This window comes from Rhinolophus sinicus, linkage group LG05 (genome assembly GCF_036562045.2).
Source record: "Rhinolophus sinicus isolate RSC01 linkage group LG05, ASM3656204v1, whole genome shotgun sequence".
Taxonomy (NCBI): Eukaryota; Metazoa; Chordata; class Mammalia; order Chiroptera; family Rhinolophidae; genus Rhinolophus; species Rhinolophus sinicus.
In genome coordinates this window covers 66,555,437-66,571,100 of record NC_133755.1, presented here as the reverse complement: position 1 = coordinate 66,571,100, position 15,664 = coordinate 66,555,437, and the positions used below count along the sequence as shown (strand labels likewise).

Here is a 15,664-nt window from a genome sequence, read left to right as displayed (position 1 = left end):
AATTTCAGAAAGTGAGAAGGGAACAGAGGAAGTATTAAGGAAGATGACAGCTGGAAATTTTTTTTTTAGAATTGAGACACGAACCCACAGATTCAAGAAACCCAATAAATATCAAGCAGGGTAAATAAGAAAGTCCATGCTAAATGTATTACAACTAATCTGCAAACCACATAGATACAGAAAAAAATTCTTAAAATATCTTTTAATACCTTCAGAGAAGCAACAATTAAACTTCCAGTTGACTTCTCAACAGCAGCAGTGGGAGCCAGCTGACAGTGAAATTATAACTTCACTTTAGTGTACGTGGAAACTGACAAGGTGATTCTCAAATGTATGTCATAGAGCAAAGGGCCCAAAAAAGCTCAGACAGTCCGGAAGAAAAACAAGGTTGGGGCCTTGCCTTAACAATATTAAAAATTAATAAGTATATATTTTTAGTTAAGTAATACAGACAGTAACAGGTGAATTGAGCAATGGAAGAGAATATAGGACCTAAAAACAAACCCACAAATATACGAAAACTAGATTCATGACCGAGCTGATAATGTAGACCAATGGAGAAACAATGGGTTTCTCAGTAGATATTTCCGGAATAATTGGTTATCCATAACAAGTAAAATAAAGTTAACTACCCCATATCACATACAAAAACTATTCTAGGTATTTGTAAAGACCTAAATGTGAACAGTAAAATTATACACTTTCAAAAGACAATATAGAACATCTTTCTGATGTGCTTCTTAAATAAAGCACAAAAAAGTATCAAATAAAGAAAAATATTGATAAATTCATGTACATGAAAATTGAGAACTTATAATCATCCACAGGTACCAGAAAAGGTAAAAAAGACTCACACTGGGAAAGTTATTTGAGGTGTGTGTGTGTGTGTGTGTGTGTGTGTGTGTGTGTGTGAAAAGATTTGTATCAAGACAATAGCGTGCTTCTGTGAGTTAAAAAAAATTACAAAAATGTTTTTTAAAAAATGAGAAGGAATGTCACAGAAGAGCAAGCACGAAATATCTACCTCACTGGTACTCAGAAAAATGCAAACACTACACTGAAATTGCACTTTGCATTATTAAATTAGAAAAACTTTCAAAGTTTGATCATAAGTGAATTTGGAAGCCAGTTCAGGATTCCCTGGTAAGGTTGGACACGTGTAAGCCCTGTGGTCCAGAACTCCTAACATGTGCATGAGAAAGAATATTCATAAATATTGATGATTGTGTCATTTAAAGTGGGAAAAACCTAAATGTCCACCAGGAGTAGAATGAATAAGAAAATCATGGTAGATTTTTTATAAAATGTACAGCAGTGAGGATGAACAGACCAAAGCTACATAATATGATGGCGGGATCTAAAAAACATCGTCGAGGGACAGAAGTAAGCCTCAGAAGAATACATACAGTATGATTCCATTCGTATCAATTTCACAATCAGAAAAACAATTGAAGAATATTTACTAATAAATACATGGGTGGTAAAATTCACAAGAAGAGAAAGAGAATGATTAACATGAAATTCCTTTACTAGATCATTAGTGGGGAGGGCAGGATGAGACCCACACTCAAAGACTTCTGGGTTATTTCTTGGCACTGCCTCATTGCTGGCCCAGAAGGTGTTTTCACAGTTAATCCAGTTTAATTTTTTAAAACTGTGTACATACATTTTTATGTACAGATGCATTTTTATATACATTAAATGCATGCTCTGTTGAACATGTTTTTAGGAAAAGCATAGCCTTTACTTGAGACAGAGTGACCTGTGGCCTGATGAAATTAAGAATGAGAATCCATGTGACCTAAATGCCGGGAACAGTCGCTTTCATTCAGGTTTAGTGACGTTCCCTTCTGTACAGGTCCAGTCCCACTTCTTTCTGACTAATATTTATATTGTTATAGTATTGTAAATTCTGTTACTGGTTTGTAATTTTTCTAAGCAGCCTATTGGCGATTCTAGAAATTAAATTATTAATTAATATGAATGAGAATGACTCATGAATAATTACCAAACAGAACATAAATATTTTAAATCTTGGCTACGTGGAAGGAAAGGTATGGTTGTACAGCGTATGTACTAGAGGAAGAGAAGGTGGGGGAAGGATAGATGGATGAGTTTCCTCTTTTGACAGAGTATGAGAGAAAGATACTGTCAGAAGTTGATTAATCAAGAAATAGATTAAATGTACTTAAAGTTATAAATACTCACTGGAGGCAGTGAAAGTAATAATGGAAATAATGAAAATTGTAAAGAGAGGGGAGGATAGTATATTAAATACCTTATCTCTCATTGTTCATAGCAGAAATCCTTAGGTACCATCTAAAGTTGATATATTCAGAAATAGGTCTATTACCTCCAGTAATGGTCAACAGGCTCACGGAACTAAAAAACAAAGCAAGCAATGGTTTTGTTTCTGTTTTTTACTATGAACATGGATTACTTTTATTATAAAGAGAAGTTCAGTATAGCAAACCTTTCTGCAGCAGGATCCAGCCTAACGTGGGTCTGGATTTATTCCCTCTTCAGACATCTTCTTTAGTCCCTATCATAGCTCTATTAATGGAGAGGGCGCTACTCCAGCCGTGCAGTCCCTTGAAGCCTTCAAAGGGCATGAATTTGATGTTATTTATCTTTATGTGACTGTCGGAGCCGTCAAGCTGTTTAATATTTCAAATCGTATGTCCATCACGGCAGCAAATGTACCTTACTCCTTTCTCCCACTGTAGTGTGGGATTCTGTATGGATGACAGGTCATCAGACAGACAGACAGACACTGAGCATGGTGTGTAGTCAGGTACTGTGCCAGGTGCAGAGAGACAAAAATGGTGTGTCAAGTTTAAAGTACACATGTGATGTACATATATACATACATGATTCACGTGTGTGTACATGTCTGTGTGTGTATGTCCTTTCTCTGGCTCAGTTGTTTTCCCCTCTTCCTCTCTAATTGTATTTCCACATGTAAAATGACCACACAGGACCCAGGTCAGTCTCTTATGCCCAGTTTCTTCATGATGAGTGCAGGTTCCCTCCCCCAAAGAAACCAGTGTTGTGTCCATCATGAAAACAGCTGACATCACCAGGACGACACCGGACAGTCCTCCTTTGGTGGCTGCACAGAAACATCTCAGCACCCAACTAAAAAACCTCTTACTGAGAATTTTCTAGTTCCCATGCATAATATTCCCTTCGGTCATGATAAAGGAGCTATGATTTGTAATGGCTCAGGCACGTAAACATTTCACATGAACCTCAGTAATTGCATCACCTAAAACAGCCAGATGTTGGGGAGAATATTGCGTTTCATTCTTCCCGAAGGACAAAAAATAGTTTAGATCCCTGTCTCCATCCTGCACTTACTTTTTCCCCAGAAACGTTCCTTCATTGTCAGCACTGAGGTGCTGAGAACACTCACTCTCATCTCAGGCTGTTCATAAAGGTCTTGTTTGGCCCCGTGGTATCCTTCCTATTTGCCAGAATCTACTGTTTTCCCTGTTGCCACAACATAAGTGCTGCTAACCAGCCACAGCTTTGTCCCTGCGCTGGTCCAGCCCACGACTCCTGCAGCCCCCACGTCCCAAGAGCCTGTGTCCTCTCGACCTGTGGGTTCTTTGGCAGCATTACTGCTCAAGGTAAAACTTACTGATTCAAACAGTCAAACAGTGTTTTTGTTCGTAGTCTCGATTTCCTGTGTTCTTGCCATAAGTTGTGTGGAGATGTTTACTATTGCCAGCTGCTCTGAGCCTGGCCATTCCACAGTCTTGATTGCGAAGGGGTGTGCTGTGACTACCTGTGGCTACAGATTGAAGAAAGCAACCAATTTCTTCTAAAAGGGGAGTGGGGAGGAGATCAATATGTTGACTTTTAAACCTCCCTTTAGTTTTGTCTTAATAATGCAGGTGTTATAGCTCTATTTGGGGGTTCTGGCAGGAATTGTGGATACTCATGGAAAAATGATTCTGGAAAGGACTAAATTGGGTTATTTTCCAGCACTAAAGCCACTTGACAAGGCCTAACATGTCTCTTAAGTGAGTACACCACAGACCAGGCCTGGAAGACATAACATAAAAGTATGAGCTTTAAAGCAAGTTTATTAATTTGCTGCCTCTACTTTTACGTCAGCAAGGTTTCATATGTATTTGTTACCGAGGCAGTTAAATAGGTTTTGTGGCTTTTTGACAAAGTGGCTGTCCCTCGTGGTTCTGGTGCTGTGTAGACATGTTAGCATCGAGTTATATCTGAGATAGACGTGTGAACTAGATCTGTCTTTTTTTCTCACGACTGTTTAATTTCCTAAAAGAAGAAAATATCGAGTTTACTTCTGGGTTCAGTTTGGATGATATCTTCAGAATGTGACCCTAAACAGTATACTAGGGGATTCTGTGAGAGCTCCAGGCCTGACTCGAAAGAGCTAAGCAAAGCAGGTTGCCACCATCAGGTCCATGTCTTACAACCCGTGGTCTTCTCTGGGTTTTATTAAATGATTAGCACGACACAACCATTGTAACCACAGCCAGCTCGCACTGACAATCAAGACCCTTCTTCTATCCCCAGGCCTCCAGAAAATAAAAAGAAGCATCTTACACGTGAGGATGCATGCTTCAAACCACCAGTGATCAAGGACCTAAGACTTACATTATGTCTATTGCGAGAAGAATTTGCCCTTTAAAACTACAAAAACTGAACTGGTTCCAAGCTCCCTTAATTAAATACTGTTAAATCCTTGATGACTACAGACCCCAGAAACATTTGCTTACCTAACCTCTCAGATAGTCAGGAAGGATTTCTGGTTTACATCTTATTCTGTGTTAACTCGGGGGGCCCAAAACCTGCTGCCAGGGCTCATGGTGGGGTAGCATTCTTGGGGACCTTGTCATCTAGGGTGCAACCTCAATAAAATTCTCTCCTCCAAGTTCCGATGCAGCCAGACCTGGTTTGTCTGTGTTAGAGGAAAGGATCAAAGTTCACAATGCCTTGCATGTAGAATGCTAATGAGGTTTGTTCCCCCAGTTTTCTGTAAAACGGAAGGGGGAGGAAAACAGGTTCCATCTGTAAGATATTCAGCGTTTGGCGAGGCCTGCACTCTGAGCCTCTGGTTGTTTGCAAACACCTTCTTAGTACCGACTCACAGATCCAGGCCTGGGCAGTTGTATAACAGAGAAGAAATGATTTTGCAAATCTGGTTCTCAGATAATAAAAAGATGTTTGAAAAGCCTCCTGGTGCACATTTAGAAAGATTGTTAATAGGAGCATGGAAATACGTTTAATCTCCCTTAACTCTTAAAGACGGTAACACTCACATATTGGTATTTTTTTCTGCTTCCTTTTTAAGAGAAAAGTAATGCTGAGCCAGAGAGTCCAGACAATGGCACTTCGAATACATCGTAAGTCTTTCACTTTTCTATTTGCAATGGTGGTTCTTTAATGTGCCTATAATATGAAATAGTACACGTATCTTGTAATAGTAATAATAATAATAATAATAATAATAATAATAATAATAATAATGGAAGGAAGGTTGTGGTTCTCTTTTGCATGATAATGTCTTTTTCAATGCTTTTGAGCACACATGGTTTTGGAGGGCTTATGCTTTAGCACAGTGAGAATAATCTTGAAAACACAAATGCTCCTCTTCATAAAATGTAAACGTAATGAGATTTGAAGGTGCATATGGTGGGGGGAGAAGGGAGGGAAACCCCTTAGAATGTGTCCGGCGACTTTCCTCACTGTCATAAATGACTGTACAACTCCCACGTACTGGGAGAGACTCTGGCCTGCACCAACCTGTGAAGTACCAAGGTCATTTGAAAAGCCTGCCATATGTGACTTCACCTCAGAATTATGTGAAAAATACAATTACAGAGATCTTGGGACTCTCAACTGCGTTGACGATTTTGAATTAGCAAACACAGTTTTTCAAAGATAAGAAAAGACTTCTATAAAATACACTTTCCTCAGTCTTTATTTTGCCTTCTTCCACTCTGTACTCAAGGAATCCAATATGTTTTAATGATTCATTTGATACCAAATTTATATACCAAAGTTTAAGTGAAATAATTCACCAGCTAACAAATTATTTCAGCTCCAGGGGAGTCACTCACAGTTTTGTTCCTTGAAAATCTTTATTATCATTCTGAGGGGTGACTTGTTTTCTTATCGTAAGACACCTTTGTGAATTTATCTTCACGTAGACCAGCACTCTTAATTACTAAGCATTTAAAATGCTATTCATTAGATATCATAGTTTGTGATATAATATTACTAAGTGTCTTATTTTGTTCAAGTTCTATTTCTCAGTCTAGAAAGATCCTTCAGCTTGCATAGGGTAGCTGTGTATTTCATGGAAGATATGATTATATGTTTGTCTTTCTTGATGTTACCCTAGTTCTAAAGAGTAACATTGTCATGATTTCTGAGGATATAATGAATGTGACAAGTCTTAAATGGTTAAAATATTACTAATTTTTAAATTTTTATGCTACAAAATATGAGAAAAGGGTTTTAATGCCATCTGGAGGCATTCTAGAGAACTGAAAAAGGTAGAATCATTTAAAAATTTGATTCTTTTGAATAACATTTGAGACTGGATAAGAATTTACACAACTAGAATGTAAGCAACTTGGGAGTAAGATTTGTTTTATATATGAATAATTTTATAAAAGTGCTAATTATTGTAGAAACAACAATTTTTCAAATTCCTATTAACAAACTCATTTTAAAAATAGACAAAGATACATACAAAATATGTTGGAAACTGCTACTATCCTACATTTAATTTCACAAATTTTAAAACCACCTTCAGTAGATGCCAATTTTGTTAATGCAGTTTTAAGTTCTTCCCTCACACATTTCTAAAAAGTCTGTTCTCTAAAAGAATTGGTTTCCATACCTCAGTACCTTATGAAAATAAATACGTTGTCTGAGCAATTCTTTAAACCCTCTGGACATTTGGGGACAGTAAAAGCTTGAAGCATCAACCCATGCTCCTATCTCTTTAAGCAAAGCAGTTCCTTAGTGAACTGCCTCTCCTGCCTCACCTGCCTCTTGAACTAGAAATAGCAGAAATGAAGTCTGAGGTGGCAAGGATCTCTCTTGAACGTGGCGAGAACTGTACTTGAGCCTCTCAGAGAGCCCTCTAAGAGTGGTTCTGTTGTATTTGGGTAAGAGGGAGAGGAGGTAATGAATAAAGAGCAAGGACGCAGGGGGCCTTAGATTTGTAAGCATTGTACATTCTCTGGGCAGTACCTTATTGGAGCTTTATTTAGGCACGCAGATAGTAGGGCGGCGACAATATCTTTATTTTATATAGAAGGACTCTAAGGGCCAGAATAGCCATTCAGTTTAAGTGAACATGGTAGAACACAGATATTTGGATATTTTGCTTTTTGCCCATTTACCATACTGAGGGGTTGGTGGGTCATAGGGGACAAAACAAAGCCATAAATCAGAATCAAGTGGAAAAACTGGGGTCAGATTATTTGTTAAGTGGTAAGTATATTCATGTGCTTGGGCTGCCACAACGAAGTACCACAGACTGGGTACCTGACGTGACAGAAACGTATTGGCTCACAGTTCTGGAGGCCAGAAGTCCTAGATCAGTCAGTAGGGTTGGTTTCTTCTGTGAAGGGAGGGTCTGTTTCAAGCCTGGTGCCTTGTTCTGTAGGTGGACATCTCCAGTGTCTCCTCAGATCATCTTCCCTCTGAGCGTGTCTCTGTCCAGATTACCCCTTTTTATAATAACACCAGATGTATTGGATTAGGGCCCGCCCTAAAGGCCTTCTTTAACTTGATTGCCCCTATAAAGACCCTGTCTTCAAATAAGGTCACATTCTGAGATCCTAGAGGTTAGGACTTCAGCATACGAATTTCAGTGTGGGGGGAACAACTCAACTCATAACATCAAGGGTTGGAGTAATAAGAGTGATTCAGAAGCTAGGCTGCCAGAACCAGGAGGCTGGGATGCCAAGAGATAGAACAAGGGGAGAGAATGGTAAAACAGATAAAAAATAGTGAGCTCCATGGGAGCTGAAGGGACAAAGCAGAGCAAAGAAAACTCAACAACATACACACAGTTACTAGGAAAGACCCACTTCCACATTCACAGTTTGGTGGGACCAACTCTGCGTCAGGAACGCCTGACATCCCTCTGTCTGTATAATTCCATGACCCTGTAAGCCATTTAAAGCCATTCTATGGGTTTAAATTGAAGTACAAACTTGGAAGTCTCCAGAGAACAAGCTCATTTCCTGAAAAAGTCTTTCCTCACTGAAGATTAATTAAGCAGCAGATTAATCATGATAAGTTTTAGATAATCATTGACAGATAGGACATAGTAGTCTAGATAACACCTTAGGATCCCTTAACGATGTATTATTCAGTGATACTATGAGTATTCATAAAGATGAAAAGTGTAGTTTATTCTTACACACCCACACACACACGTGCGTGCACACACGCGCGCACTCGCGTGTACACACACACAACATGAATTAGAATGTCCGTAGAGTACCAGTTATGATAATGATGGAAGACCTTATGTTGCGTTAACTCTCCTGCAGATAACTATTATAAACTCTAGACAAAGTATTTTTTAAACTAATTGAAGGCATTAGAGGCTGACTAAAAGAAGGCAAAAAATGTGGGGAATTTGATCCTTGAAGGAAGAAAAATAGATGGGGTGAGATCTACATTTATACAACTTCTCCCCTGAGGGCACTCCCGAATCCATAAAGAGCAACAACTCATGGAGAAAGCTGCGATCATACTGGCTTAAAGTGGCAGAGGACGGAATGCAGGGCCACCAAAGTGTCTGGGATTCAAGGAAGGAAATTCCAGAAAGGAGGAAGCCATAGAGAAGAGAGCTCCAATTCTGTATGTAAATTCCCCTCAATCTTTGGAGGACCCCTCAACTGCCTGTGTGTGGAGGAGATGCCAGTGACCCCAGTGGGAAGGCTAGAGAGCTGAAAAATCTGAACACAGATTTCAGCTGCTGCCTACTGGCTATAATTACTACCTATAGAGTTTGGAATTCAAATCCCACCCAAATTAGAGGGGCTTGGTAAAGGATTCATGCTAAACTAAGGGCAAAACCAGAACATAGCATAACAAAACATAACACTAAGCAGCCACAAGTTCAAGATGATCAGCTAGTAATTTAGTTGCCTGATGGAACAAAAAATTCAGCACTGATTAAAGGAAGAAAACAGAATCCACAGTCTCTGTAACATTATAGTCTTTATAACAATATTCGTTAATCAAAAATTAAAGGGTAATGTGAAGGGAAAGGAAAATGTGATCCACATTCAAGAAGGAAAGTTTTCACTGTAGCAGAATTTGAGGTGACCTAGATGCTGGAATTTTTAGACAAGAACTTTAAAGTAGCTATTATAATCAAGGATGTGAAGGAAAACATGGTCGTAATGATTGAAAAAAAAAGGGTATCTCAACAGGGGCATGAAAACTGTTCAGGAGAACCAAATGAATATTCTGGAACTGAAAAGTAGAATATTTGAAATGAAAAATTCACTGGATAGCCAATAAGAATTATCCAATATGAAGAACAGTAAGAATAAAGATTAAAGTACAATGGACAGAGTCTCATTGAATTATGGAACAATATCAAGTAGTCTAATATACATGTAATTGGAGTCCCAGAAAGAGGACAGAGCTAAACACACCATAAAATATATATATACATTTGAAGAACTAATAGCTGAAAGCTTCCCAAACTATATGAAAACATTAGCTTACAAATATAAGAAGCTCAACTAACCCTAAGTAGGATAAATAAAAATAAAATCACATCTTGAAACATTATAGTAAAATTGCTAAAAACTAAAAATAAAGAGAAAATCTTGAAAATTGCCCAAGAAAATGATATATGCAGGGAACAGTGAAACAATTAGCTGAAGGATTCCCGTCATAAACTACAGCGGCTAGAACATCTTTAAGGTGCTGACAGACTGAAAAAAGATAAAGAACTGTCAAGCCAGAATTCTAAATCTAGCAAAAATATCTTTCAAAATGGAAGGTGAAATAAAGGCATTTTTGGATACACAAAATCTGAGAGAATTCATGTCCAGTAGGCCTGCACAATAAATGATAAAGGAAATATGATAAATGATAAAGGAAATTTATTATTACCCAGTTGAAAGGTAATACTATCAAATGGAAGCTCAGACCTACAAGAAGGAGGTATTTACAAGAAATAAATATATATGTAAATGTAAGAGTATTTAATGTAAAGATAAAATATTGTTTTGTGGGATTCGTGATGTATTTAGATGTAAAATATATCACAACATAGCACAGAGAACACGAGAAGGCAAATGTAATTGCCTGACTGCAAGGTTCTTACATTTTATATGAAGTGGTATGATACTATATTTAAGTAGTCTAGTAATAAGTTAAAGGTGGATAGTATAATACCCATTAAAACAATCACTAAAAGCAAGTACAAAAGTTGGATAGCTAGAATGTCATTGGAGTAATTAAAATAAAATACAAAAAAATAGATTAATACAAACAATGACAGGAAAGAATGAACAGAAACAAACAAAAAAACAGAAGGTATCAATACAAAAATAAATAGAAAAATAGTAAATTTAAACCCAGCCATATCAATAATTGCATTAATTGTTATTAATGATTTAGTAAATGGACTAAAATCTCCAATTAAAAGGCAAAGACTGTCAGACTGGTGATAAAATCAAGACTGTCTGCTGTTTACAAGAAACACAAATATTAAAACACAAATAGGTTGAAGCCAGAGAATGGGAAAGATAGATTGTGAAAATAGTAAGCATAAGAAAGCTGGGTGACACTACTCTTAATAGTGCCAAATAGGCTTCTATTCAAAGTGTGTTACGAGAGATAAAAAGGAGATTTTATCATGCTAAAAGGTCAGTTATTAAGAAAGATGTGACAATTATATATATATATAAAACAGATCTTCAAAATGCATGAAACAAAAACTGACAGGACTACAATAATATTAGAGTTTTTTAACATCCCTTTCTTTAGTAACTGGTAGAAAAATTAAACAAAATATCAGCAAGTATATAGAATATTTGGGCAACATTATCAACCTTTTTGACCTAATTGACACTTATAGAACACTACACCCAACGAGTTCAAGATACAGATTCTTATCAAGCACACGTGAAGCAGTCACCAAGATAGACCTTATTGTGAGCAATTAAAGGAGTATCATTCAATTTCATAGGATTAAAATTTTACAAAACATGTTCTATGATCATATCATGATTACATTATAAGTCAATAGCAATGAGATACGTAGAAAATTCCTAATAGTTCAGATTTAAATAACACTCCTTTGAATTAAAGAAGAAATCACTAGGGAAGTTAGGAATTTTAACTGAGTGAAAATGAAAGTACAATTTATGAAAATGTATAGGATTCGCTAAAACAATAAACCCAACAACAGGAAATTTGTAACTTTACATGCTTATACTAGACAAGAATAAAGATGAGCATCAGTAACTTACGTTTCCACTTTCAGAAGCTAGAAAAAGAATAAATTAAATCAAAGGTAATTAGTAAGAAGTACATAATAAAGATAGGAATAGAGATTAACAAACAATAGAGAAAATTAAAAAGCCAAGATTTGGTTCTTTAAAAACATTAATAAAATAAACAAACACTTGAGGGGTGGCCAGTTAGCTCAGTTGGTTAGAGTGTGGTGCTGATAACACCAAGATTGCCGGTTCAATCACTGCATGGGCCACTGTGAGTTGCACTCTCCTTAAAACATAAAATTGACAAGGCTAATCAAGGAAAAAAGGAGGGGAAACACAAATGACCAGTGTCAGCAATGAAAGAGGGGACATCTCTACATATTCTACAGAAATTTAATAATAACTAATTATAAACTACTTCATGCCAATTAATTTGACAATTTAGATGAAATAGTCAATTTCCTTGAAAAATGCAGTTTACCATAACTTCCACAAGAACAAATAGAAAATCTGAATGACCTGATTGCTATTAAAGAAATTGGATTTGTTGTCAAAATTTTTCCACAAAGAAAATGTCCAGGGCCACTTAGTTTCATGGGTAAATTCTACTAGAACTTTAAATAGAAGTGTTTATACAAATGAAACACCAAAAAATGAACTACCAATCTTTTACAAACTCCTTCAGAATGTAGAAGAGGAAGAAAAACTAACCAGGTTATTGTATAAAGCTAGAGAAACCCTGATGCCAAAATCTGACATAAACCTTATAAGAAAAATTTATAACCCACTGTCCCTCATAAACACTGCAAAATTCCTTAACAAAGTATTAGCATGTATAATCCAGTAATATATGAAGGATATAATTCATTATAACTAAGTAGGATTTATCACAGAATGTATGGTTGGTTTAACATTTAAAAATTAATGTAATCTATGTCAATAGAATAAAAGAGAAAAATCATATTATCCACTAAATAGATGAAGAAAAAGCATTTGGCATGATTTAACATTCATGATTTTAAAAGAAACTTAGTAAACTAGGACAAGAAGGGAAGTTATTCAATCTGATAAAAGACATCTACTAAAAGACCTGCTGCTAACATACGTATTTCATGGTGAAATACCAAATACTTTCCTCCTAAGGTCAAAAATATAGCAGTGATGTCTACATTTATCACCTCTATTTAACACTGTGCTAGAGGCTCCAGTTGATGCAATCAGGCAAGAAAAGGAAATAGTAGAAGTAAAGATTGAAAAGAATGATTGTTTTTAGAGAAAATACTAGAAATCTAATAAACTACTAGAATCAATAAATGATGAATTTAGCAAGGTCAATATATAAAAATCAATTGTGTTTCTACTTATTAGCAATTGGAAATTAAATTTAAAAGGCAATTCCATTTATAATGACAAAATACTTAAATTTAGCAAACAACATAAAAGACCTATACACTGAAAACTATAAAACATTGAGAGAAATTTAAGACCTGAATTAATGGAGAGATGCTCATGAATTAGAGGACTCCACTTTAATGTCAGTTCTCCTATTGATCTGTAGATTCAGCACAATCTTGATCAAAATGCCAGCAGGACCTTTTTGTAGAAAATGACAACTTGATCCTAAAACTTTTATAGAAAAAGCAAAGGACCTAAGTAGCTAAAACAGTCCTGAGGAAGAACAAGGTCGAATGCTTCATAGTACCTGATTTCAAATATTACTGTAAGGCTAAAGTAATTTAAATAGTGTAGCATTGTTATAAAGACAGAGAAATAAATCAATGGAACAAAACAGAGTCTAAAATAGACCTACGCGTATATGGTGAACTATCAACTGGTGAATGGATGAACAATTGTGGTATATTTGTACAATGGAATGCTTCGAATAAAAAAACCAACGAACTTCCCGAATTGATCTATAGATTCAATGCAGTCCCAATCAAAATTCCAGCAAGTTATTTTGTGGATATCAAGAAACTGATTCCAAAGTTCATATGAAGAGGCAAAAGACCCAGAATAGCCCACCCAATATTGGAGAAGAACAGAGTTGGCAGATTGGCACTACCCAACTCCACTTACTGTAAAACTAAGTAATCAAGACAGTGTGATATTGGCAAAAGAACAGAACCATAGATCAATGGGACAGAATAGAGAGCCCAGAAATAGACCCACAAAAATATAGTCAACTTATCTTTGACAAAGGAGCAAAGATAATACAATGGAACAAAGACAGTCTTTTGAACAAATGATGCTGGAAAAACTGTACATCTACATGCCAAAAAAAAAAAAAATCTAAAAGCAGACCTTATATCCCTCACAAAAATTAATTCAAAAATAGATCAGAGACCTAAATGTAAAATACAAAACTGTAAAAATCCTAGAAGATAACATAGCAGAAAACCTAGATGACTTTGGGTACGGTGATGACTTTTAGATACAACATCAAAGGTATAATCCATGAAAGAAATAATTGATAAGCTGAACTTTATCAAAACTAAAAACTATCTCTGTGAAAACAATGTCAAGAGAATGAGAAGACTGGGAGAAAATATTTGCAGAAGACATGTCTGATAAAGGACTTATTTCCAAAATATACAAAGAATTCTTAAAACTCAGCAATAAGAAAACAAACAACCCAGTTAACAGAGATCTTACCAAAGAAAACATACACGTGGCAACTAATCAGATGAAAAGATGCTCCACATCATATGTCATCACAGAAATGCCAATTAAAATAATAAGATACCTGTATTAGCATGGCCAAAACCCAGAACACTGACACCACCAAATGCTGGTGAGGATGTGGAGCAACAGGAACTCTCATTCATTACTGACGGGAATAGAAAATGGTGCAGCCATTTTGGAAAATAGTTTGGCAGTTTCTTACAAAACTAAACATACTCTTACCATATAATCCAGCAGTCATGCTCCTTGGTATATATACCCAGAGGACCTGAAACTACATCCACACAAAAGTGTTACTTCAATTAAGAAAATAAGAAATAAAACATAAATTTACAAAAAGGATAAATATTTATGTGACAGCTTTTCTACCTGGTAATAATAGTCAACACGTTTTGAGCCCTTACCTTGACCAGGGACTAGTCTTAACACTTGACATGTTTTATCACCTCTAATTCTTACAAAATTTCAGTGGCACCCTATTTTATAGGTAAAAGGAGGCTAGTTAAGGTCCCTGCTTTATAGAGCTTGAAGTGACAAAGTTGCTCCCAAGATTCAGACCCTGGAAGCCACGCTCTTAACCATCGTCCCAGTCTGCCGCCATCTCAGAGCTCTCAGATAGTTGCTCTGAAGTCAGTCACCATTCCAGGAAGAGCAAGGAAGTAAGGCAGTGCCTGCAGAGCATGAGTAGACTGAGATCCTGCTAGAAAGTAATCTATACTAAGAAAGTTCTAGGAATAATGAGCAAATGGGGATTTCCAAAATCCTCCAAAGGCCGCAATGTCGCAGGGTCACTGTGCCTGCTTAATCCAGATTTGCCCACCACCAGACCCACTCTGAAGTCAGAGGTCAACAGCATAGGCTTATAGAAAAAGCCTAAGGGAGGAGCCTTCTGCATTGGTAGATGACCCTCAACTGAACAAAGTAACTATAAATTTAAAGAATAAATGACGATTTGAAATAACCTTCATACATTACAGAAATGGGATTAAACACAAAGCATCCAACGCCTAGGAGAAAAAAAAATAAAATGAGGCAGAAGGAAAATGGTCCATTAGGGGTGTACTATGTACAGTAAAGGACCTGGAAATTACTATATGCTCAAAGTGAGTTAGAATGACCAATGAAATGTTCTTTCTCCAAAGTTCATACGGTAGTTAGAATTAATATATAGAAAGTGCCCATTACCTAATAGGCACTCAATAAATAATACTGATTGCTATCCTAACCAAGTTCATGACTTCTAAAACATAGAAAATAGCCCTGCCTGGGCAGTTAGTGACGATCAGACTTCATTAGAATTTTAATCTCTCCTTTTTAAAAAAGTGGAAAACTTAAAAAGGGTTGAGGGTGGTAAAAACAAAAGTTGATAAAGGTCTTCTAGGGAAGCTGGGACTATGAAGAAAAAAGGCAGAGTGGTCAGTTTACTGCAAAGATTTCACCCAAAATGAGCTTTTCTCCAAACCTTCAGATGATGGGCTGCAGGGCAGGTAGCACAGGAGTTACCT

General features: G+C 36.5%; 1 protein-coding gene across 8 annotated transcripts in view; it reads left to right on the top strand.

Annotated features, from left to right (window-relative positions):
* AFF3 (ALF transcription elongation factor 3) overlaps window positions 1-15,664 on the top strand; it is a 543,284-nt gene that overhangs the window by 381,563 nt on the left and 146,057 nt on the right. For all 8 annotated transcript variants that reach the window (XM_074332383.1, XM_074332377.1, XM_074332384.1 and 5 more), the window contains one exon: window positions 5,333-5,384. In XM_074332383.1, coding sequence (XP_074188484.1) covers window positions 5,333-5,384 — 52 coding nt within the window. The remainder of the gene's footprint in view (window positions 1-5,332; window positions 5,385-15,664) is intronic.